At 39.0% G+C, this 26,583-nt stretch overlaps 2 protein-coding genes across 2 annotated transcripts; one reads left to right on the top strand and one right to left on the bottom strand.

The window, feature by feature from the left end:
* The first annotated feature begins 3,752 nt into the window (after nucleotides 1-3,752).
* LOC122345820 (protein FAM163B) lies at nucleotides 3,753-7,139 on the top strand. Its single transcript, XM_043240302.1, has 3 exons — nucleotides 3,753-3,981; nucleotides 5,215-5,330; nucleotides 5,419-7,139. Exons 2-3 carry the CDS (start codon nucleotides 5,238-5,240, stop codon nucleotides 5,869-5,871), a joined length of 546 nt encoding a protein of 181 aa, XP_043096237.1. The 5' UTR covers nucleotides 3,753-3,981; nucleotides 5,215-5,237; the 3' UTR covers nucleotides 5,872-7,139.
* A 440-nt stretch (nucleotides 7,140-7,579) lies between these two features.
* adamtsl2 (ADAMTS-like 2) lies at nucleotides 7,580-22,316 on the bottom strand. The gene is given in 21 exon segments (XM_043240188.1): nucleotides 7,580-8,480; nucleotides 9,387-9,531; nucleotides 9,740-9,916; nucleotides 9,996-10,166; nucleotides 10,988-11,143; nucleotides 11,883-12,096; nucleotides 13,152-13,278; nucleotides 13,391-13,491; nucleotides 15,110-15,461; nucleotides 16,192-16,483; nucleotides 16,897-17,072; nucleotides 17,497-17,577; nucleotides 17,666-17,728; nucleotides 17,731-17,788; nucleotides 17,870-18,015; nucleotides 18,099-18,201; nucleotides 18,451-18,526; nucleotides 19,249-19,391; nucleotides 19,578-19,719; nucleotides 22,130-22,247; nucleotides 22,250-22,316. Coding segments are annotated over 21 exon segments (3,030 nt in total). The 3' UTR covers nucleotides 7,580-8,358.
* Nucleotides 22,317-26,583: the final 4,267 nt, after the last annotated feature.

Here is a 26,583-nt window from a genome sequence, read left to right as displayed (position 1 = left end):
TTGTCACAGAAATAATTAACAAATTAAATGTAGAGCAAGCAGCACAGCAGCTGAAAGTAGACAGTGGTAAGGTGTGATACATTCCTCACCATGGTGTATGTCATCCCAAAAAGAGGAACCTGTGGGTGGTTTTTGATTGTGCTGCGGCATTCAAATGAACATCATTAAATCAAGCTTGATCTGTATAAGGACAGCCTGCCTATTGAGAGAGCTCTAGGTTTGCTGTGGTGCGCAGAAACTGATTCATTCAAGTTAAAATTGAAATTCAGAAGAAGTCCTGCACAATATGTGGAATGTTATCAGTATTCGGTTCAGTATATGATCCTCTTGGGTTTCTGGCACCAGTAGTGCTACCCGCTAAAATCATGCTTCAGGAGCTATGCAGGAGGGACTGTGCCCATGCATGGCTGGACTTGGTTGTTGAAAGAGCTAAATGCACTCTCTAAATTCTAAATTGAGAGATGCCTTAAGTCCATGATTTGTGGGTCTTACATACATGCACAGCTTCATAATTTTTAGATGCAAGCGAACAAGGATATGTCACTTACCTTAGAATCCAGAGCAGCGACGATGACATCTATGTTTCCTTCCTCATGGGTAAGTTCCCGAGTAACACCTTTGAAGGCCATCACTGAAAAAGAAAAAGGCTCCAGCTACAACCATAAGGAATTTGGACAGATAGTACATCTGTGCTGAAGTATGTCACGAATGAAGACAAGCGATTTCATACTTTTGTTGCCAATAGAGTTTTATCATTAGGGAAGCCAGAAAGACTTCACAGAGGTGTTGGCACAAAGGCGAATCTAGCAAACAGTGCATCCAGAGGAACTAGAGCTGGAGATTTTATCAAGAACAACAGATGGATAGAAGGACCCAAGATTCTGTACAATATAAATATAATAGACACTGTGGTAGATACTCAAGGCTGACTGAAAGGCACGAATAGGTTGATGGCTTACTTTTCAGTTTGGTGGAGACTTGAGTATCAGTTGCCTGGTTGCTTAAGTTGAAGAGGATGTTGTTGAGAAGGATCTGCAAGAGGAGAGAGTCAGATACTGCTGATGCCAAAAAGCAGAGTGCCTTGGTGCAGGGGAATCAAATAGGAATTGGTAAAACAGTAGGACAAACCTTGTCGGCAGAAAATCTTATGGAAGCCGAGATGGCTATAATCAACTATTGCCAACAGCAAAGATTCCTTGAGGCGATCACCGCATTGTCTTTTGAAAAGAATACAGTGCCATCTATAAGTTGGATCCATGGATGTATAATGGACTACTGTTGAAGGGCGACTGACAAAACATCCGCTACTCCTCATGTGGCTACCCTCATACTAAAGGATTTACATCAACAGCTTGGCCATAGTGGGCGTAATCAAATGTTGTCTATATTAGGAAGCATTGGATTACGGGGGCCACCTAAAAATATAAGGTCTGTTATTGACAGACCTGTAGTAAAACTTTGCTTTTTACATTAGTTTTTGGGTTATGGGCTAACCTATTGTCAGGTGTTTCTGGAGGGAACGTATGCACAGTATTTTGACCACTATACACTAGGCTGTTTGTACAACACTATGCAAGTGAATGACTGGTAGATTTAATGACTGTTTGGATTCTTGCCCATATGGAAATGAAGGCCATGGTAAAAATAAATGTACAACAATGAGCACTTTAACAACCTGTGTGAACATTCCAGTTAATTTTAACTCAAGAGTGCGCGTCCATCTAAAAGCACTGTCTAGCATCCCTTAGAAGCTTAAAGTAGTAGCCTCTTACAATTACACTGTCACAGTATCAAGGTAAAGAACTGGGTTGCCCTAAGAGTATGATTAGGCCTAGTCTTTAAACCGTCATTTATGAATTTGGAATTGCAGGAAAATTTGATCTCAACTCCAAAAACTTTCAGTGTGACTGGAGGTCGGTTCTTCTTCTTCAGTGCACTTCAAGCTCTGTCTCTCACACCGAAATGTGACAAGGCTGCCTTGTTCCTCATCAAAAATACATGCACTTTGTCTTCGAACACATTTGCATAGTGAAGCCGCAAAAATACCTTTCTCTGTCCATTTGTGTTCTTGTGGGGCAGTCAAAATGAGCGGACCGCATAATCCCCGTCCCACAGAATTTGCTCAGCTGCCAGAGCAAATGACATCACTCAGTTTTACCAAGAAAGCACATCGTGTTTCAAGATTCTCTCGCTGTCTTTCCTCCTGAAGGATGTCCTGAAGCTCAGTGGGCATGAAATGATTTAATGAAATGTTTCAGTCATCAAGCACAGATCCTTACAACAGTTTGTTCTCCTTTTTCATCTCAAAGATGATGTCAGCATTTCATTAATGACAAATTAAAATTATGTCATTGAAAATTAGTAGCATGCCACGTTTTTCATGTTATCACAACAGACACTGTCCACACAAATATGTTTATGAGTATAATATCTTGTTTACAAATGTTTATTAATGAAATGCTGATTCCTTACACAGTATACGGAGACCTACATGGAGAAATTGTATTTTTTAGCAGCATCATTATTATTATTCATTATCCCAACTGCTTTTCTCTACATGTAACTTGAGTCACATTCTGACTGCGTTTCACTGAGCAGTTGGGCCCTGGGCATCCCTCTGGCTCATACAGTTAATTCAATCAGCTTGACATGTACTGAAGAATAAGCTCAGTTTTGACTACACTGAGACTGAGACACTCACATTCAAACATCCGTTACAGTGTCTGATCAATCCGGCAGTGATAGATGTCCCATTTGGATTATCAACAGATTTTGTCTTCCATACACTGATATCTGTTATGCAACAAACAAACTGAAATAATAATTTGTGTCTTTTACATACAATGCAAACTTACACACTCTGCGTAACCTGTATTAATGCAGCCAGTTTTGTCAACCTTTCACCCCAAATATTCCAGTGAATAGAAAGGCCGCTCCGATGGGAATTCTGAGAGCAGCTTTCGACAGAGGAAAAAGAAGAGAGGAAGAGGAGAAAAATAACCTTGCCTTACACTGCATCTTACTTATAAATTTATCATGACCGTTTCTGTACAATACACTGGAATCTCAGCCTCCTTTAATATTTGAAAGTTTAATAATTCATGTACTAAAATATGGTTTTCTCTACTTTTCCAACTATCTCCTCTTAGCAGCACTCAAAGTGGTCCAACAGGAGGAACGGGAAGAAAGAGTTGAAAGTGGGACTAAAAGTATGAGTGAATGTTTGCGAGTGTGTGAGTGCGCGTGTGTTTGACAGAGGAAGTAGCTGCACATCTTGCAGAAATAATCACCTTTTTAGGTCACTTTGAACTCATAAAAATTGACTAGATTTTTCACACTTAGCTTCTGAAAGACAGCTAGAATCGTAGTAATAACACCCAGAGCGTATGGTGTCACTTTTTTAGCTATTACAGTGTCTGTGAAAGCTAGATCTTAAAAGGGCATCTGAATAAAATTATACAGCAAAAACGTAAAAAGTAGTCCATTCATAAAATACTAACCTTAAACACTAAAACTAGCCTATACTTACATAATCCAGTTGCAGATGTTAGAAGTTCATATTAGTCACCTCTAAAATTGCTATTTAGCCTGCCACATAAAACAGGCGTTTAAAAAAAAAAAAAAAAAGAAAAGAAAAGAAATAGTCGAAATGTCAGTAGAGTCGAGGACTTGGCTTCCAGTATATGACTGAACGAGTGTGTGATCAGTGGGGAGAGGCTGACACGAAGTGAGACAGATGTGGGACGTACAGTACGTGACTCCAGCGGACGTTCTTCATCTCACAGCTCTCTCTCTCAGTGCTCATGAAGTTCAGCTCTTATCATCGCCCGTCTGTCCAGCGATCTCTTCGTCTGATCCACTTATTATAGGAATTAATTTCCGTCCGGAGATGTGACTTCGTGAAGTGATTTTGTGGGAAGTTTGTGGTTAGGTTCGCCGGATGCGTTGGACACGTGCCCTATGTTCTGTAGATACCATAATGTGAGTATACAAAACTTCCGAGGTAATGCGGTTTAAGCTGTGTTTATATCGTTGCGAAAATTTAGTAATTACTATATTAATCATTTTTGTTATTGTGGGTCGCTTGTGCGAACTTCGTCAGAGAGAACTGCATTGAGCAGAAACGTATTTACAAGACGCTAAAATGATAAATAAATTGAATTAATCGAATTAGAAGACTAAAAGGGTGCCGATCATTTATGATAGACCGGATTTAATCTGTTGAACCTCAGTATTGACTGTTTTGTCAAACGTCTGTTGTTGTTGTTGTCATATTATTATTAAAGTGCATAATGCGTTTAGTTTCGTCGGTAGGCCTATTAACTGATGATTTGGTTATATAAAGCTTTCCGAGTGATTTGTGCAAATGGGTGACTTATGTGGGCTTGAATGAGTCTCTGCCCTGAGGTGAGACCAAATACTGTCATCGCAAAATCTAAAAGTCTTATTTAGGGACCCTTTCTGATTCACCCGCGTCTAGATGTATCTTCATTAGCATTTCACGCAGACAGAGACGGGACTGTTTGTAACAGTAAACAACACTGACTATTGACACTAATTTGTGGCTAATTACGACAGAATAACCTGAGCTTTATGGACAGTTTATATGCTATCTTTCCTTAGACATCCTGTTCAAATTGTGCGAATGTGCTATTTTTGGAAAATCATTTAATGCATCATTGATCGGTTTATTATTCCACCGCTCTGGCATATGCTTGAATACAGTTCCATAATTACTGATTTCATGATCAAAGAGCATGAAATAGGCATCAGATGTACACATAATTCCAACAATAGCTATTATTATTTTGATTTAGCGTTAGTGACACTAGACCAATATACTGCTGATGTTTCACCACAGATTTAAAACAATGGGTTTCTTTTTAAATGTATTTTTATTTAAAGCTGAAACAATATGTTAATTAATGTTGGAAACAGCTCTGTAATATGTGACATTTTTTCAGTTTTTTTTTTTTGTTGTTGAATAGAAAGCACACAGTGTTTATTCGAAATAGACATCTGCACAATATAAATGTCTTTAATCTCACCTAAATAAAAGTATTAATTTCTTAAAATACACTTTGACAACTTTAGCAATTTCACCGATAACAAATCTCAATGTTTAAGCATATAACCATATTCTAGGGAACAGTTTGGACAGGACCCTTCTCTGTTCTAATATGAAAGTGTCTTTTGTCTTTATGGCTTTCTTAGTTTGTTGATGGAGAGCATTTCGAATGACAGCCGGCACAGTGGTCATCACAGGTGGAATTCTGGCTGCCGTCATCTTGCTCACTATTGTCACAGTTCTGTGTTACTGTAGGCTGCAGGTAAATCTGCTCTACTGCTATGCGATCTCATAAGTGACTCCCTGTACTTACTTACATATCGAGTGTGACTTCTCGCTTTGCTCAATAGTATTACTGCTGTAAAAGAGACGAGTCGGAGGAGGGGGAGGAGGAGGCTGACGCTGCCAAGGCGTCGTCAAATCCCCTGCGCCAGCCGAGTCCACCTGAGAGCCCGCTGAGTCTCCAGCATTTCCCTGAATACACGTCCTCCAATCAGCTGCTAATGACTGCGGAGCCTTTTGAGGCCAACGGACCGGTCAGTTACCCTCAATACGTCCCGCGGGCGCCCTACAGGCCGCCCCGCTCGTACACTTTCTGCCCGTCCTGCTCGGGGTATCTGCCGCTCTACATGAGCCCGCAGGAGGGGCTGCGTAACGGAGGCGGCAGGATCAGCTACAGGACTCTGCAGCAGGAGGAGTTAGACCTGCCAATGGAGACGCCCAGCTTCCACAAACTCAACCTCATCCGCTCGGTCACCATGCAGGAAGTGCTGACGCATCACAGCATCAGCACCGACGTGTAGCACCTCGCGTTCACCTGAAGTATTCTGTCATTCACTTTCATTATGCTGCTTTCTGTAGCCGACGCTTTATACATCATCTCCATTCATTCGTTCATTGATGTACTCAAAAAGATGGTCACGCACCAGTGTGATTTTAGTATTAGTATTTCATTTTTATATTTTCCATTTTTATTTTTATTTTTAATAGAAAAGAACTCTTTCTGTTCTCTTTCTATACTCATCCCTTCTTGTCCTACAGCTTTTACTACTCTGAACAATGACTGACAACTTGTATAACAGGCACTTCTGTTTATTTCCATCTTATGAGAAAATCGTTTGTTGTATTCCTCAATTGTAAGTTGGTTTGGATAAATGCGTCTGCCAAATTAATAAATGTATTATTTTTATTTCTTTTTACCTTTTCCTTTTTTAGATAAGTACATCAAGTTGACAAAATCTAAATGAGAATTGTTATTGTAATTTATTATTTATATAATATTATATGTTTTTTTAAAATTATTATTTATTTGTATTTCAAACCATGTTTTTTATAGTTTTGGTTTTAGCTTTATTTTAATTTTTTTTTTTACGTTAATTATAAAAACCTAATAATTCGCTGTATCTTTTAACCCTAAAATGCAATCCAATATTCAAAATACAAATGAAACACATGTCAAAAATCGATAATTCATATTCATATTCTATTTACGTACTTTTTTGACAGTGTGTAATAAAACATATTTGCTTTATTATTTATATATGTCATTATTACATATATATGTAACTAATAGGGCTTTTCAAGGGCGTGAGAACCGAAGAGTAACATTTTGATATTTCACAGTTTTTTTTTGTCTATCACAGATATTTACTGCTGTAGTGAAGTAGATGATGAAAACGTGTATTTGGTATGATGAAATGGTGTGGATGTATAGTATATTTAATTTGTGAAATGATAATGCCACCTGCAGTCATAGTTTTACATGTAGGATTGTGAAGTTTGTGTAATCTATTTAACTGACGGGTTTTATAATTCTCTGCATTCTCATCTTTCGGTGTGTAGTGCCACTCAGTCTGCGTTGATTTTGATCTGAAGTCACCAGAATAATGAGCTGTTATTGTCTTTTATCTTTTTTATTTGTTGATAAATGCAATATTTGTTAATATCGACTGTGTGAGGATTTTGTGACTGATTTCAAGCTCTTACGGTGTGATAAGTGGACATATTTAACAGCACGTGTTGTTTGCTGGCCAGCGGGTTCTTGTGCAGAAAAAAAATATAATTGGTCAATTAAAACACCAAACAAGAGAAATTGTGTCTTTGTGTGTTATGTATGATGGCAATTATGCATTTGATTCTTAACTACACTTTCTGACTCCCTAAAACTGATTACGATTTATAATCTAAATAAATGTAATTTGCACTGGGGATAAATAAATCAGTAATGCTTAAAAATCTTAATATGATATGTATAATGCATAATAAACGCATTCATAAATATGCTATAATAAAGCATTATAATTAACCGTAACTAAAGTTCAAAATCCTAATATATAAACATATTCATGTCAAAAAAATTACCAAAACATTTCAGAAGATGAAAACAAACTATAAAATTAAATATAAAACATCAACAAAATCGTATACCAATAATACTAAAATAACACTGATGTACACCTTATTCACCATATTATATTAAAACTTCAACCAAAAAATTATTTCATTCGAGTATAATATTTATTATTTATAATATTTTGAGAGGTACACAAACGTTTTTCTACAAGAAAATCAAACGACTTACATTTGATCGCCTTTTGTACTTGAGGTAAGGTAGTACAATACATTTGGTTAAGTGTGTCTTAGTGAAACAATACGTGAATCAGATACATTTTCAACCATAGCACGTTCAAGTGTCAGGACTCACTCAATGACAAGGATAAAATGACTCGGGTATGTCAAGCTCTTCTAAATCCACTGTCCATCAAAAATCAAATGAATGAAACAAAAATGGGATACATACAGAATGAGAGAACCCAATAAAACTACCGCTGTGACCAATAAATTAACATAAGCCTAGGTCCAGCAATAGTTAAACCGGATAAAGTAAACAGTAGAGCGTAAGAGCCAGCAGTGGCTTGAGGCTCAGCCTGTGTTTGGATGTACAGTACTAAATCAGCCATCTTCAGCCAGAGGTAACATTCAGTATCCACCTCCGCCACTGCCACATAATAAATGTCCAATAAAACCTGATGAATAATAAATACTTTTAAGACATGCAATATAATCCTCTGAGCAATAATCAAATAACTTAATATTTCCTTACTGTATCCCACAATCACAGGACATTGTCATGAAGTAGGTATCATTTTTGTAATGCTGACAGTAACGCAGTTTTACGGAGCTAGCTTAAGATATAAACAAAAACCGATTCGGATTTCCCTTGCTGCGATCCTCGAACGGGCACATTGCAGACAACATGAACAGATGAAAAGTTGAGCGGAGGAGACCAGCTAGGAAGCTCGAAGATTGCGGCAAGAATGGCAACAGGCCTTGCTGTAATACCAGTGACTGCACAGATTCACCTTCAGAGCCAGCGAGCAGTTGGTGGTGGGACGATCCTGGCAGTTTTCATCTGCGGAAGCATTAAAGGAGTTTAAATACGTGTTATTTATCGTTTCTATACACATTCGGCAACTGTTGTATGTCAAATTATAGTTACATTATATGGATAGCAAACCCAAAAATTCTGCCGTCATTTTGTTCCAAATATGTATAAAATTATAAATATAATAAATGCAATAACAAGGACTGAAAAAGACACATTGCTGACAACTGCCACGTCATGTGACTTAAAAATGCTTTAAACTATAAAACATTCAAATGTTTGGGATAAAAAAAAAATCTATTATCCTCTAAAGGTTGTATTTATTTATTATTACTAAATATACAGTAAAAAATATAATATTGTCAAATATTATTAGAATTTAAAAATAACATAATTTAAAATGTAATTTATTCCTTTGATGGAAAATCTGAATTTTCAGCAGTCGTTACTCCAGTCTTCAATGTCACATGATTTTTCTGAAATCATTCTAATATACAGATTTATTATCAATACTGGAAACAGTTGTTGTCTGATTTTTGTTTGGTTTTGGAGGTTGTTTTTTTTGGACATGTTATTGTATTTTTAGGATTGTCTCACGAAAGAAAAGTTAAAAAGAACAGCATTTGTTCAAAATAGTCATCTTTTGTTATATACCAGCCTTTACTGTCACTCTTTTAGCAATTTAACCATTGAATATATCCTTGCTCAACAACTATTGATTTCCTTTAGTACTGACCCCATGGGAGTGGGTAGCGTATATTGTTACAATACATTTATATTTTGAATAAATAATATTTTGTTTTACTTTTTATTAAAAGATCACATACATATACATACACACACACACACACATATATATATGTGTGTGTGTGTGTGTGTGTGTGTGTGTGTGTGTTGTGAAAATAATGACAGAATTTTCAGTTTAAGGCACACCTGGGGGTTCGGTGGGGCAGGGCTGAAGTGCACAGGTCTGCTTGTTAACAGGTTTGGTCAAAGGGTCACATCCACGAACAAGCTCTCTTCCTTCATAACACTTCACGTCTCTCATTCGCACGCCGACACCACAAGTCTTGGTGCACTGAGAAACATTTGAGCACAAGAAAGGAGAAAGAAAAGTCAGTTACACTTAGAATCCTTCACTGGAGACTGAAAGAAAGGCCCAAGAGAAAAACCTTATCTTAAAACCTAGGAAACTCACTTAGCTTACTGTAAACGCCTACATAGGCAGCGGTTTGACTTATGAACACTGGTTGTTTGTGGCATAAATATATGATTAAATGTTTCACCTCAGACCATGGCGTTGTGTACCACTTGAAACAAGGCCTCTCAAAGCAGGTGTCCTCATCGACTGGTTGCTTGCTGCCGTCACATTCCTCACCGTCGTTGATCTGGACCTTCCCACCTGTGATGCCGACACACAGCACGGTCCTTCTCTTCACACCGCGTCCACATGTTGTGTTGCACTAGAAGGCAGAAAAAATGATTACTGGGGGAAAAAATGGCAAATTATTCATTTTTCAAACATTTAAGTGCCATCTTCACCCTCTCCCAGTCTTGGGCCAGCCAGTGTGGAGGGCATTCATTGTCTCCGCAGGGATGAACGGCCAGAGGTTTGTTCTCGGGTGAGCACTGAGACTCAGGTACCACTCGGCCCTCCGGTGTTTTGCAATACACGTGCCGCACTGTTTTTCCATGCCCGCAGTTGCCAGAACACTGAGCAGAAATGGAAGAAGGACATTTGTAACATTTGAAAACTTCAATATCTTGTCTCAGATTTAACTACGACAGTCACTGTAAAAATAAAATACTTCACGTTCTAACCAGCTCCAACAATAGGATTTAAATCAAACTTGGCTTATAAAGGTGCATATACACCTGCAAAATACTCGCATATAGATGTGTACTATGGGATGTTCAAAATATATACATGAAACACGCGTGCACACTGATATAAAATCCATACCAATACATCTTATGACAGTTGAATATACATATAAACTTGCATACACCTATAGAAACTCCCTTATACATATAAACTCGATCCATGCATATACACTTATTACATACAATTCGCCAATTTAGAGAGTTGAAGACACAGGTGATCGCTCGATTTTATTAAAAGCAGTGTTTTTGTGAGCTTTTAACGCTCCGAAAGCGGCATCTAGTGGCAAAGGATACATTTGCATTTCCATTCAGACTAACGAGAAAACAGTGGACAGGCAAAATATAATGTTTTATTTTGAGGTCAACGCGATTCTTTTGAAAACTACATTTTTGAATATTTTTTTCCTAGTATTTTTATATATGGCGATATTTATCTGTTTATTTATTTAAGCTATTTATGTTTATGTTCCACCAACAGGGTCATGTCCAATGTATTTTCATTAAAATGACATTTAGAATAGCACTTCCTGTCACTTTGCTGTTTCATATTAGTATCACTTAAATGTCTCTTTTTTGCATTGTGCTTGATTAAAACGCAATGTTAAAGATTTTTAAACTGTCAGACGTAATGTGCGCCTTTCAAAACTTACCGGTCCCCACTCAGACGCTGTCCACTGGCGTTCACATGGAGGCCCGGTGCAGTTTTTGGTAGAGGCTGGGTGAGTTGCTTCATCACACGGATGGGTTTCCTCTGAGCATCTGACCTCTCGCGTGACCAGACCCCTTCGACCACATTTAGCAGGACACTGCACAACAAACAGAACAAGGTTCTCCTCACTATATTAGTTTGTTAACATTGACATGGTGCAAACATACCAGTTTTCAAATGAACAAATGCAGAAACACTCCACTTTTATACACTCCACACTCCCAGCCTTTTATAATATTGAGTGGTGGGCTGTCAGGGCCAGCAAAGCCTTCTCTGCTGGCCCAAACACGATCACTGACTTAGTTTTACTTTATTTTTCCATGAATGTGTATTAAATGATCTCCAATAGTCTATTCTCTTAATTTCACAGCTTTTCTCGTGGTTGCTCTGCTTCCAGTAGTGTATGTTTTTATAAGAGCTTTTATCCAATCATATTTCAGGAATCGTGTTGCCAGCGTCATAGAAATCTGCTCAAGGCCTTCAGAATTAACAGCGCAGGCTTCTGTAGCAATGAAAACATTGCGTTAACCAATCAGATTTCGAGTTGACAGCTTCAGGGCCATCTAACGTCTGCATTTACTCGTTCTTTGATTGGATGATCAGAAGGCTTACTAGTCAAAGCTAGCAAAGAGAGTCACTGTAAATCATATTTATTTTCAAAGTATTATTATTTTTTCTCAAGTTTAATACAGTATATGATGTGTACAGTGTGTTATTGTAGATTTTCAGTGTATTTAATTTTTTTGTTTTTTTTGTCAATTTTTAGGTTTTTTGCCTTATCAACCCTAGACTGGTCAGGTCGTGACTAAATTAAATGAAACGAGCTCTTAACCTACCTCTGACCACTCAGCTACCTCCCACTGAGGGCCACAAGTGGGGCTCTTACAGGCCCGGCGCTCTGGAGGGCGCTCTAGCTGTGCCTCTATACAGAGGTCACTGTACACGGAGCTGTCTAGGCCGGGAGCCAGCATCTTCCAGCAACGCACAAGACGAAACTGGAATCCTTCTCCACAAGTCCGAGAACACTCACTCCAGCTGCTCGCCTCCCATCTACACATAAAGTCCACAATAAGAGTTTTGTGTCAAGCACCACTTTTTACAGGACATCATAAAACAATTGGAATGACATGAGGGTGACTAAATGATGACAGAATTTTAACTTTCTTGTCTTTTCTACAATTCGAGCCCTCTACGGTGTAATTGTGGATACATATTAGAAATTCTTTCCACAACTTAATAATTTGCTCCCTTATTTTAGGTTAATCATGGCCACATTGTACTAAGTTGTTCTCTGGTGTGAGTATGTTTACTATTGAGCTAAATTAAAATGAGTTAATAAATAAGTACAATACAGCTGAGGTAAAATGAGGGAACAATTTAATAAAATGCGACCAAGGATTGATATGTTCTAGAAACAAAGTGTTAGTTCTCCCGAATAGGAAAACTCTGTCCTTTACTCACACTCATGTCATTGTAAACCCATAACTCTTTTGGTTAATCTTCAAAATGAAAATATTTGTAGTAAAACCATGAAAGACCAGGTTACCCAAACTTATAAAAGTATCCATAGAAGCATCCTAAAATGAATCCAAACATATAAACAATGTATATGCACATACATAAATTGCATGGTAAACAAAAAAGCTTGTGCGTGCACCATATGATAGAGCAAACATTGGTTCTCACGCATCACTCACATACACACACACACACACACACACACAACTGAGTTTCTGTGTTTATCATACATGATATGCTGTATGTTCTGTATGTGCATGTGAATCATTGATTAGATGTAAATAAAAGCATGAACTGGATCTGTTCATCAAATAAAGCAATCATATCTCTTCACTCCAATTAAACCCCCTCAGTCCATACGGATTTGTTTTGCAATGCCTTTATGATTTTTTCTAGGTTTTTGTTACCTTGAATTTCAATTTAATTCAAAATGTCTTTGAATGAATTTGTCTTCTAAAGATCAACCAAATTCTTATGGGTTTTGAATATAATATGAGAGTGAGTAAATGATGATTTCTGTGTCCGTTTTGCATGCCTCCATACTTTTCCTATACTTTGCATTTTTGTGACACCTGCAGCACACGCACCTTGGCTGGCATTCTCTGCCAATGCAGAAATCATGAACTGGCTCTGGTCGAGTCAAAGCATCACAATAAACATCATCCACTTCGATGCCATCATACCGCACACACATGGCAAGTGATTTCGACACACCTATTTGAGAAAAAAGCACTGTATACACGTATACCCAACATAAACATGCATGGGTATGAAGAATGTTTATGTGTGGATGTTTGCAGGCACAGAGACTCAGTTCCTCTGTTACCTATCGAGCAGGTCATACTGCAGGGCTCCTGTGAGGACAGCTTCCAGCGGTACATGTCAGCAGCGCTCAGTTTGTTCTTCTGAAGGAGCCTTTGGTTATTCCTGCAGTAAAGAAAACAGAGCATCTTAGACTAGACCACAGTTCAGCCACCTGCATTGTGTATTAGGCAGGCCGTTCACGTTTGTTGATGCTGAGACACAAACTGACACTCCAGTCATAAAACCACTAACATTTTTACCATTCCTGGTCACACTCATTACCTTAATGTTAAAGCTGGAAAACAGTGCATTCCCTCAACTAGACAGAAGCCAAATAAAATTTGTTCCTCGTGATAAATTCCTGGGATTTATCTGATGCGACAAGCGTAGTCTGTGCCCGAGTGATCTATGGGACTTTTTTTTCCACAAATAACAAAACATCTTGAATTATGTTTCTCAGACAGTCCGTCTTCCTTACATTCAGGCCTTCTCTTCTTCTCCCCACCTGGAATCTTTCTCTTCTCCTTCGGATACGAGTAAGGGCGTTTCATGAGATGTTCTTTATGATCTCTGGCAGAGGGGCTGGTAATGCAGTGTTTGGACGTGGCGGAGGGAACCCAGCATGAATTATAAATATGATGGAATGCAATCCCGCCAGTCTCTGCTTGGCCGTCTCCCCTCGGCGCTCTTTGAATGTCTCAGAGAACGTTAACAAAAAACCAAGCCAGAGCTTGAGTCTGCAGCACATTCCTTTCTCCCACGAGCAGGGCTGTCCCACCCGAGCCTGTCCAGCACGACTTTGGCATGCCAGGGTGGAGGTCTAAGACCTACTCCTAGCACTCGAGACTGCCAAAAGACCTAACTGATAAAACATGATAAAGCAGCTGGTTCACTGGCATGATCTTGAGCTTACTAGCTACAAGCAACCAGAGCTACTAATGAGCTGACTACTTGAAGATTTGAAATTGTGATTTAGCTGTTGTTAGCTTTGCATAATGCAGAGTTGGAATAGTAACTTTACGTTATGCCATCACTTAACAAACCAGCATGCTGGCTTTTCTAGCTTTGGTCTTGAATTGGAATTTTAATAGTTCATGCTGCACTATATAGAATTTTATCCAATCAGATGCCCTCTAGAATGAGAATGTCCCTCCCCATAAAACACCATTGATCAGAAAGCAGCATATCAGACATACTGTAATTAAAGCCTACTGTCTGGTTATTATTTTGCTATCATAAATACAAATACATAGTATATATTATAAAATAAACTATTCAAAAGTTTGGGGTCAGTAAGATTTTTTTAAAGAAATTTAACACTTTTTATTTAGAGCGGACACATAAAATTTAGCCGAATAAAGATGTTTATAATGTTACAAAGGATTTCTATTGTTCTTCTGAACCATGTACTGATAAAAGATAATGTAATACACACCTTAGTTTCTACAAAAATATTAGTGAGTTGTCAGCATTGACAATAATAATAAAAAATATTTATTCAGCACTGAATCAGCATATTAGAAAGATTTCTGAAGGATCGTGTGACACTGTAGACTGGATTACTGGCTGCTGAAAAGTCGGCTTTGCATCACAGAAATAAATTACATTTTATGATACATAAAAACAGAAAAGTTATTTTGAACTGTAAAAAAATGTTTAGCCAAAAAAATGTCTTGGCAAGCATTAGAGACTTTCTTACCAACCCCAAACATTGAACGGTAATGTACATGATCATGTTTACCTCGTGCGATTGCTGCGATTGCGCAAAATGGTTGTAACAGTTCTGTTTAGGAACAGGAAGTCCCCTGTGTCATTTCGACGTTGCCCGAAGGTGAACTCAAGCAGTGAGCCATTAAGACCGGCTTGTTCAAGACTGCTGTAGTCTAACTCCAGTGGGCCTTCAGATGACAAGCCATCTCTACGAGTAAGAAGCTGATTGGTTGAGATGTTTGCAAGAACACCGTCTGAGCCAATCCGCTCGCCCAGCAGCACTCTCCAGATGAGGTTTTCAGAGTTTACCATGTCCTCTGCAGGTCTGCTGATTGGTGCTACGCCAGGGGCTCCTACTCCACTGGGCCAGCTGCAGTTCCCCTCTTTTAACACAGAGAAGGTTTAACTCATTAAACAAAAAAGATAGATTTTTTTTTTTTCATTAAGGATTCGATTTTGTTTAGCTTGAAGGCTGTAGCTGTTAAGGTACGTCTGAAATAGATCCCAAAAACTTGGTTGGTACCAAACTAAAACAAAGTCTGGGTTTTAAGTGAATCACTGCTCATAGTAACTACTTTAAGAGGATTTAAGAGTTTATGGGCGATGCTGTATCATAGGTTATAATGCAACCTTCATCACGGCACCCAACCTCATTTATAATTATTAATGTCAGAGGAACAGCAAACACAAATAGTCATAATTCTCTGACTTCCATGGAAGGAAAATGTCAGGCCTCTCTGAATTTTTCATCATCTCTAGCTAATCTTTTCTGTGGCTGATGCATTATAAAGGACTCCATAGGGCCAGCAGAAAGAGGCCTTTTAACTCACTAATGATTGCTCAGTGAACCAAATACTCTCTGTCTTGTCTGTTCTCCACTTACTTCAGATACTGTGAATGCATATGGTGGAAAAATACTGGGTAATTTTAAGGTAAATTTTAAAAAGTTTTTTTAATTTTTTGCATATCAGAATCAGTAAATCTGCACATTAGAATGATTTCTGAAGGACACTGACAGAAACAGTCAAAGAATGGAGCAATGGCCGCTGTTAACAGTTAACAGTTAACAGGCAGAAATGTATAGACAAATACAGAGCACTTTAAGATATTCACCTGTATACTGGACTTGTGTGTTAGCATCCTGATTACAGTCAATGTTAGCCGTCTCATACACTTCATTAGTTTCCTGTCCAGGCTTTTGTCCTTCCACAGCTCGCGGGCCGGTGCTTGTCTTATCATGCACGCTCTCATTAAGGTGTAAAACACTCCCAATTTCCACAGACACCAGACTGGATCCTCCTTGAGGGCCCGTGTAAATGGGGGGCTGGGAGACAGCAGCCATAGAGTCCCTCATCACTGTGTACTCATAGGTGATATAAGGGTTTTGGCCATTTTGGTTCCAGACCTTTAAGGCAAGACAGAGACATATCCAGCAATTAAGAGGAAATTCTGAGAAATATGTTATGATAATATCTCATTTTACACTTGCAGGAAACAAACATTCTGGACTGCTCTTTCCCAGAGTTAATATTTATGCTGCACAAAATCATGACAATGCAAGGGCACTGGGGTCGAAAGACGTCCAGAATACAATATTTCCGTTTCTGAAATACTGCGTCATCTCGCATTTGTCCCATAAACCCAGAGTGAAGTGAAATAATTGAGTCATTCCTCCTGGGACAATGCATCAGAATATTACCATTTATGCAGAGTGAACCATTAGACCTTCGGCCTGCACTAAGTCAAAGCCATGGTTAGCCATCCAGTGAGATTACCCATGAGCCCTTGGCGGCGAAGAGAGGACCACGGCTACAGTACCAGAACATTGATGGGCTGATCGATGGGCCCTTTTGCCACGATGTACTCGATCCCCGTCTCATAAACATCAGTAGGCCGCCGGTATTTGAAAATGGTCCCTGCTGCATGGAAGTTCTGAGGGGTGTCCACTTTATATGCTCCGTTGAAGAAAAAGTTCCCTGCTTGGTCAGTCACAGCTGGAAAATAACAAGGGTGAGATATAATAATGGGAAGATTGGAGCATTTCTCTTTTGATCTCGTTCAGCAAAATGAACTAATCTTTGTTCAAGTCATTTCACTGAGCAGAGTTAAAATGTTATTTTCAAATTCGTAGAACACATCCACCTATGCAATCCTAATGATAACAATATTAGCAATAATTAGCAAAAAATAGCCATAAGTTTTTTCTAGTTCATGTTTATCAAATCTATTGTTATTTTAATCAACAAAAACTTTTTTGACAAAGTTTTACAAATCAACAACACTGATTACTTGGCAGTTATTGTGGGTTATTATACAGTTATTACACAGATTTGTCTCTCCTGTCATGGAAAACGTAACATTGCAGATGAATCACTATAAGCATTGTCATACACGAAAGCCATTCAAAGGTTTGCTCACCCAGGATATCCGCAGACTTCCTCCTCTCTATAATCTGGATGTCCCATGATCCTTCAGGGATTTGAGTTATGAAAGAATAACCTTCGAAGAAAGAATTCACTTAATATATGGATTTACTCAGAATCACTGAATATGAATGCCATTTAAGCGAACGCTGAACCGAAATTACCTAGAGTAGAAGCCCCGCGGCGAAAGTTCCCAGTAATGCGACTGCAGCTGCTGCCATCCCCTGACATACGCCACACTTATCCAGAGTGTTGGGGGAGAAGAGGACGCCATCACATCCAATGGGCTGTGGAGGTACGCATCAGCTTATAAGTTTGCCACATGCCTAAGAAAAGTAATCGATCTTACAGCAATATGAGCCACTTACTTCACATCTCCCGTTGACACACACGCCCCTGTAGTTGCTGTACTTGCAAGATGTTCCATCACGTGCAGGTACCATCAACTGCCTTTGACCATCAGAGGTGGTGCAGTGCAAGTCACATGGATTACTGGAGATATGAACGTAGTCATCTACAGGAATATAAACAGAGTTCATTGCTTTAACGTAAGTGATACCTTCACAGCGCAGCTTCGTAAAATTAAATGGTTAATACCAGGATAGAGAGGTTTCCAGTGGTAATTTTTTCCATTGTAAACCTGAGAGTTGAATGACCAGCACTGCTCTTCTCTGAAGCTCCTTCCTGTAGAAGGACATTCCTGCAGTTCACAGAAAGACAGTCAATTGAATGCAACTGAATCTCGCTTTACAGTCTATTTGGTTGCAACAGACATTAAAACTGGCTTTAAAAAAGCAAATTGTGCATGAATTAACGGTAAGCCTTAGGTGGAAGTGGAACGTGAGGCTCGCTGTCAAGTCAGGCATCTGGGATGCATTTCTGTTAGACAGTCCAAACGCACAGTGAATGTGTGTGAGGGAGGAAAGGAAAGACAGATATGTGATCTGACCTTTGCATTGCAGAGATGATACTTCTTTGCATTGCCTGTGCATGTCATGTTGTCTTTACCGGTTGTTGTTTTCTTTCTTTGAATGAAATTGTTTTAGTTTAGTAGAAGTTGGGACATTCATTACACTTACAAAGTTTTACACAGTGCTTAATAATAAAATACATTATTTAAGTTTAAGGATTACAAATGCTTCAAGGACAAAACTAAAAAAATTAGAAAAGTAGAACAAAAACATTGTTTGTCAATGTGGATGTCCGAAAAAATCATGCTGGATTAATAATAATTATGAAATTTCAACTAAAAGTTGACATTTCATAGGACATAGGTAAGATTTTTGTCATATATTGCTTAGTATCTCACAATTTTGATTTAGTATGTAATACATTTTATGTTTTATATCATAACTAAGACTTAATATGTAATAAAAAAATTACATTAGAAATGTAAACTGTCAATTTCAAATGTTATATAATCATGATTTGTATAGAATGACACAAAGAAAAAAAACACTTTAATTCACACTCTCATTATTCTGACTTTTATCACCTATTTGACTTTTTCCTCATAATTTTGACATAATATCATAAGCCTGACTAGCTCAAAAAATGTAAAAATATAAGCATAACTTTTCTCTTATGTGGTGGAACTGGGCTTTCATAAAAGCTCTTTTGCAGGTGGGGTGGTGATTTATCTTGCCGTTAAATCTTATTGGCAATATACAGTAAAATAGTGTTTCCATGAGAGCTTTATAAAATATATTATAAAATGTAATATGTGTTTTGAGTGACAGCCGCTGACCTTTGCTGTAGACAGTGTCTCTCCTGTGACATGACGCCTCCTCCACAGGTACGAGTGCAAGCGGTCCATTTGGTCCATTCTCCCCACCAGTACGTGATCACCTCAAGCCCGTCCTCTAGACTGTTAGAGGCAGCACCCTCTTCCTAAAAGAGTCCATTAAGAAAATTACCATTGGAGATCTACACTAAGAGCAGGCTATAACATTTCTTATCCTAATCTGTGAAATAAAGCATACGGAAAAATCGTATTTTCTTGTTTCTAACAAAAGTGTAGTTGAGACGTGGGTTTCGCTTTATTACAAAAAAAACACTTGTGAGAATATTACAAACCTGTCCTCTGCTTGAGAGATTGCCCAGAGACAGAGCCAGCGTTACAAGACCAAGCAGCACCAGACTGCTCTCCACATACTGGGCCCTTGACCAGATCCTCATCCTGCAGGGAATGAATATTTGGAGAAAAGAAACGGAATAATCTCTCGAAAGGTTTAATTATTTTTTTTTCTTTTACAGATCTGAGCACAAAGGAGCTTCAGTCCACGTCTGCTGTGTCTTCTAAGGATATCTTTGAATGGATGACAGTGAGTGTGGACTATTCCATGAAAGAACCTTTTTTAATTTTCGAAAGAAACTTTTAGGGAAACGGTTCTTAGAAGAACATTTAATAATCTAAATAACCTCGTTCTGCTATAAAGAACTTCTTTTCTGTACTGAAAATACACTTGGCTTAAAAAATATTAGCGACACGTGCCCTCTCAGTTTGCATGGGCTTGACATTTTTGTTGGCAGGAACACACGAAATACAGTAAAAGAAAGTATGATTCTCTAGCTTGCATTCAAGTGAGCAGTGATGCAACAACTAACACACACATAGCTGCGTTTAGATATAAAAGGAGACCAAATCACACAAAGTTCTCCAGTTCTCCTCCATCTTATGTCTCCTCATCAGACCTGCACCTCCAATTAGGTAGGCTTCTTAAAGTAAGCAAACTAATCGTCTCACTCTGTTTGCAGTCTGGCTTTTCCTGGCACTAAATATTGGTGACAGGTGTCTTAAACTACCCACTGGAGCACCTGGAGTTCATTATCCACCCCAGACACAGCTGGAGCAGCGCCAGCTCGCCAAACACTCGTCTCCCACAGACCACGCAGCGAGGCTGCGACGGCCGAGACAGACCTTCCTCTTCTGAGCTTCCCAGGCTACGAAAAAGAGTAAACACAGGCTAACCCCCTTCCCCCCTCCCCTGGGGCCTCCGCTCAAGGGAAGAGGGGTGTTTTTCTTTCCCTGGCAGCAGACAGACAGCAGGGCCGTTCCCCATTTTGGGGGGGCAAGCCCTGTCTATGAGCTGGAAGCAGACTCATCCTTCTCTGGAAGAGCTTCTGGTCGAAGGGACCGGACGCAAGGATTCCTCGCTTCTCTGCAGACTTCTCATGTCTCAAAAATCACTTTCTGGTGCTTTCCGTCAGACAGGTGAAGGGTACAAACCCACAGCAGAAGGACAGTTAAGACGAGGTTAAGCATGCAAGTGTTGAGACCAGCAACAAGTGTCATGACAGATCTATAAAGACGAATCAAAAGTAAAACATCCAGAGTATAACTGGTGCAAAACTTACTTTGAATTCATTTTTACTCCATTTGAAACTAAAATAGCATAATTTACGAAAGTTCATAATGAAGTAAGACGCCAGAAGCCTTAGTCGCTCTCTGGATTACACGCCTGTCTGCAATACTTGATTCTGATTGGTTAATCACAGCAATTAGCCTCAGATATCTCCTAATATCCACATCATATGGCAAAACCATATAAAATTCAACTAACTTTCGTGGCTGTGGTCTCACACCACAGACTCACTCTTCATGGATTCATACAAACGCATACGATTTCATCTTTTGTCTCAGTTTTCCAGTGTTTTCATAACTTTAATATTTCAAGCTTGTTTTTGGAGCTTGTTGCTAGGTAGATTGTTTGTCCATTGTAATAAAAAAAATTGTGGAAACTACATGACAACTTGTAAAATCATTCTGACAGTTGTGTATTATCATGGATCTATTTATTTGCTGAACAGCCAAGTACAGTCATGATCAAAAAGTAAAAAGTAGTTTAAATAGATCTGTGTGCCTTTTACTACTAAATGGCTCTATCTTTCTCATTTAGCTGCTTGGCTCCTGTCTACACTTAAGCCGCTCACTGATTTCTTGTAGTTCTCTTCCTCAGTTTATAATTCACGATGATTTATTTAAGTAGCTATTTTCATGATTAATACCAGATTAATTTACGTCTTGGCACACTGACAAAACCACACATTCACTTTCTAGAGTTTTTTCATTTGAACATTTCAAAACATGACTTAATAGAGCTGAATATATTATCTCACGGTGACTTCTCAATGAAAAATAGCATGACCTCACTGCAAAAGCCATGTATTTATTACAGAATTTATCATTAAATAGCGTACCAAGAACATTGTCTACTTTGGACTTGAAGTAAATCTCAGCTGTTCTTTGCAGCTGGACCCAAACGAAAAAAAAATACAGTACCACAGTACTATCACATGATTTTTTTATTAAATTTTTTCCCCCTGGATGACCATTACTGTCACTTTATTTCTCTTTCATCCAGTTCTTTGCATCAGCAGAGCAGTTAACACTGTTTGTTTGACTTTGTGGAACAAGTGTCTAGTCTGCTTGGCTTCCCATGCTCTTTCCCAAAACATTCAGCACGATTCAGCAAAATGGACACACACACACACACACACACACACACACACACACACACAGTCAGTCAGTCAGTCACACAGTAAATATTTGCCCTTACCTGCAGTCCAGGGGCAGTGCTAGAGCTGAGTGCTGCTTGGACAGTGTGGGTGGTGCTGGTGGTCCAGTGGTGCTTTCTAATGGTGTGTTCTGAGGATGTGCCTTGTAAAGAGGGTAAGGTGTGCTCCTGCATCCCTCCTCTCCCCCTTCCTCTCCTCCTCCCTCCCGCTTTCTTTCCTTCAGTCCCAGCAGGAAGAGAGTGGCAGCGCTTGGGAACGCCTACATGAAAACACTTTCCCGGCTGGTGCCAAGCTCATGGGCTGCCGCTGCTGTGGTGGAGCGGAGCCACAGTGCCACAGACTCAGCCAAGCTGCTGTCTGCTGGTCTCCGCTCGCAGACAGACAGGGAGGAAGTTGCCGTTTCCCACAGAGAAGCCCCCACCGTACCCCTCCTCATCACATCGGTCCATTCACCCTCCACACACACTTAGTCTATGCCAGATCATCTTCTCTTGTGTTTCCCGCTGTGCAGTAAGTCTGTCTAACCTTGCAAGTCCAACTGCTGTTGAGGGACCCATCAGTGCCACAGGCCACAGTGTGAGAGCACTTCATGGGACTCCTCATAACAATCCTAATGACAACGATGAAGATTAGCAGCAATGAAAAGAAAATGAAATTGTGACCAGTCAAACCAATAAGAAACTACAATAGTGCAATAAGAGAACTCAACAAATTAAAACGCACATCGGAAGGTGATGGGTATGTAAGCATGCATGTATGTGTATGTGTGTATATATAAACTATAAACTACTACTATTTTTTTGTTTAATTTATTGTACAAACACATACACGTTGTTTTAATTATGAATGTAATTAAATTGCATGTGGCTCCTTAAAGTGAAAATGTAAAAAATTAGCCTACACGTTATCTCCTCATAAAAAAAAAATAAAATCTTGTATCATGTGATTATTTTGCAAAACCAAACGGAAAAACTGATTAAGAAAGTAATGTTTTGCAGTACAATAAAAGACTGGGAGGAAGAGAGCGATGGATGGAGAAAAAGGCTGGAGCAGCACAGGCAGATAGCTGAGACCACCATGCCGGTATGTGACGTGTACATTTATAGACCACATGTTCCCTTCGTTGCCTGTCTGTCTGCTCTGTACATTAGAGTCGCTTCGCTACACTTAAAGCTCAATCAAACACTCCTCTCAACCACAGATTTGTATGGTGATAGACATACTTCAGGAGATTTGCACAGTCTGGAAGTCTGGAGGAATGGTCGCTTTTTAAAAGCCTAAAATTACAAGGCACAAAACATAGGAAAGGTTTGTGTGTGTGTGTGTGTGTGTGTGTGTGTGTCACAGAGAAGGAGGGAAATCCTCCAGTTCTTCTAAGGTGAATGGCTGTGTAGGGAAAATGCATATTGGTTGTTATAAACAGACAAGAAAATAGAGGTCCCTCAGTCTAAACTAGGGAATAAAAAACACTCATTGTGGGTGAGAGAGAAAAAAAAAAAGTTGGGAATGAATAGACAAAAATCATGTATTGCTCTCTAACTAGCTGTCTAATTCACCACACATGAATGCATTCACTACACTCATAGTCCAAACAAATGTTCTTCTCACACGACAGGCATGTTATTAGAGCCTAATTCTGCAATGTCTGTTTTGGAACAATGAATCAGCTCTGCTATGCAAACTGATTGTAAGCTAAGCAGATACAGGGAAATAAACAGACCTGCATTTTAAAGTCAAACGATCACTGCTTTGTAGCAGTTGGTTCATGCTATTAAGCAAAATATTTTGGCCATGCTCCTGGTCTGTTTTTGAATTATTCACCAATAGTTATTCCAAAGAAATAATAGTAATAACTATAACCTTTAATCAAAATTAAAGAAAGTTGCAAAAAATGCATTTTCTCTGAAACTGTTGTTGTCCATTAAGCCACACAGACTATTTGGTTAATGTTAATCAAAAGTCAAATACACATAGCTATTTAGGCATTGTTTTCGGTCTGGCTGCATTCTGGTATGGGATTTTAAACGCATTTTGCACAAACCCTCTTATAAACAAAATGTTTTGTTGTTGTAAAGTAATGTTTTCAAAGATAAAGGGCTAAATAACCTACCCCGGTTTCACAGACAAGGCTTAAGGCTAATTCTAGATTAAATGTAAATCTGAGCTGTTTCAACTGAAAGAAACTTGCACTGACTGATCTTAAAACATGACAGTGCCTTTGTTTTGTCTTAAGATGCACACCGGTATTGTTTTTTAGGCATGTTTATAAAAATGACTTAAATGTAATTAAACTATGACCTAAACCTGGTTTAGGCTAAGCCCTGTCTATAAAACCGGTCCCTAATGTCAGCCATGGCAATATAACATAGCATCATTATTATTAATAATATTGTGCTTTGTACTGAGCATTTTTTTGTTTGTTTATTTATCCCTTTATTAGTTTGTTCATTAATTCAAATGATCATTCTTATATTGTTCCCAAACAGTTGATTTTTTTTGTACCAAATAAAAGACATAAAACTCTGTTTGAATCAAGTGAATCAAAATAATTATGGAAGTCACTACCTTAAATATAATTTTTAGAAGACGAAACCTTTATTTTAAATGATGGGTAAATGATACGGTATAACAGGGTTAAACTGAAAGCACAGAGACAAATTTCTCATTTTCAGGGGGAAAAACATGCTATTTTATCTCTATATTTATGAGTCTTGGGACTATGTTTAAAATAGATAATGCTGCAGAAACTGTGAACGACTGGAAGAAACTGTTGAGACATTAGTAAAAGAAAAGCTTTCTTTATTGTTTTTCCCTCAGGCTCTCATTTCAGTGAGTTGATAAAGATAATATACAGATTTTTAAGTCAACGGTGAATCAACAGTGAAAATTCACTTATCAAGGGACTCAGATGAAAGCGCAGAAGATTTCAACGGCTGTAATAATATAGCATTCCAGCAAATGAATATCAAAAACAGCACTACAATTCAGGACCCTAAAAAATGGCTGCATACCAAAAAAAAAGTTAAGAAAACATGCATGTAATAAACTTCATGACTGTAAACTAATTTTGTCGCTGTGCCACAAAAGAATGCGGCCACGGTGAGAAATCAGTGATGCTGCACTTTCAGCAGTTGACCCCAAATGTGACTCCTCATTCCTTAGCCATTCTAGGACAGTGACTGCTCAAGAAAGTGGACTCGTCTCTAAGTATCTGAGGTTTGCGATCTCTCTGGTGCGTTGGAGAATCACGTTACAGTCACTTAGAGAATGTTGGGCGTGAAGAACTCTCAGCACACTGCACCCTTTGTGTTCCTCTCGCAGGTGCAACAGCTGAGAGAAGAACAGCTGTGACTGACCGGCCACAAAGTCCATAGCGAGACTCTCCCTCGTGCTCAAAATAACAAAATAAAGACTTTCCTAACTGTTGTGGACTGTGTGAAGTCTTATTTAGCAAGTCGTTAAAGCCACATCAAAAAAGCCACAGGATACAGAAATAAGACAATGGACGCGTCTTTGCGTTATGTAGGTTAAATCGTCTCATGGCAGTGCAGGAACACAAGCATTTACAGGTCATCTTGCTGTGATTTAATGCGCTCGATTTCAAAAACAATTGGAGAAACGTCACTAAGTCACATCTGTTTGCTTTTGCTTTGGATTGGACGTGTCGTTGACATCTGTTTTTATTTCTTTTCTGAATTAAACGGACGCTTATGCAGGTCATCTGATGCATGGAGAAGTTTCTGCAGACTAAATACAGACATTTAAGATGCATTAAAATAAGACATATTTCGACCACATGAAATGTGACCAGTACAAAGTGAGAATTCGTTCTTGGGTTCCCTTCACTCGTTTAATAGGCTCCCGGTCTATCAGTACATCTGGTACGGGTCTACGCAAGACTCACTGGTCTCTAACACAACATCCTAAGCCTGCACCTCACCTTAACCATTCGCATTTTTCTACCCTCAGAACCACATTCACGTCAAACACAGATTTGCAATGACGCATACAGGTGCTTTCGCGAGGCCAATGTCAATAACCCAAAAGAAACAGTTGTTTCTATAGCCACTGCAGAGGATCGATTCACCAATGAGAAACCCAATGTCTGAGACTCAACACATCACCGCCCAGACTGACCAGTATAAGAAAAATACATTTCAAAGAATTCTCTGTAAGCCCAAGGGCGCCCAAGGACTTCTGGAAACACTTTGACTCAGCATTGACTCCACAAATTGTGAAGTTCACTATAAATGGCTTCACTTTTGTCCCGCTGCTGTTGTTCTACAATCCCAAACATGTGTGACAGAAGCATGCCATGTGATTCCAGGCCTCTCCCAGTCCTCACGCAGGCAGCTGCTGTCCTGATGACAGTGCACACACGGACCCCTCTGAGCCATTTAAACTTTAAAGATCCTCCAGAGGAGTGTGTGAGTGTGTGAGAGTCGCCCCTTCATTCTCTCTTTTGGTCGCTTCTCCAGAAGTTCTGGTGGTTTGAAACAAGCAGACAGTCTCTTAAGTCCTTCCAAGTTTTCCAGAAATCCTGAGGCATTTTATTTGAGTCACA

The sequence above is a fragment of the Puntigrus tetrazona genome, chromosome 5 (assembly GCF_018831695.1).
Source record: "Puntigrus tetrazona isolate hp1 chromosome 5, ASM1883169v1, whole genome shotgun sequence".
NCBI classification, from domain to species: domain Eukaryota; kingdom Metazoa; phylum Chordata; class Actinopteri; order Cypriniformes; family Cyprinidae; genus Puntigrus; species Puntigrus tetrazona.
The sequence above is the reverse complement of the archived record's forward strand: the minus strand, read 5'-3'. Positions and strand labels throughout refer to the sequence as shown.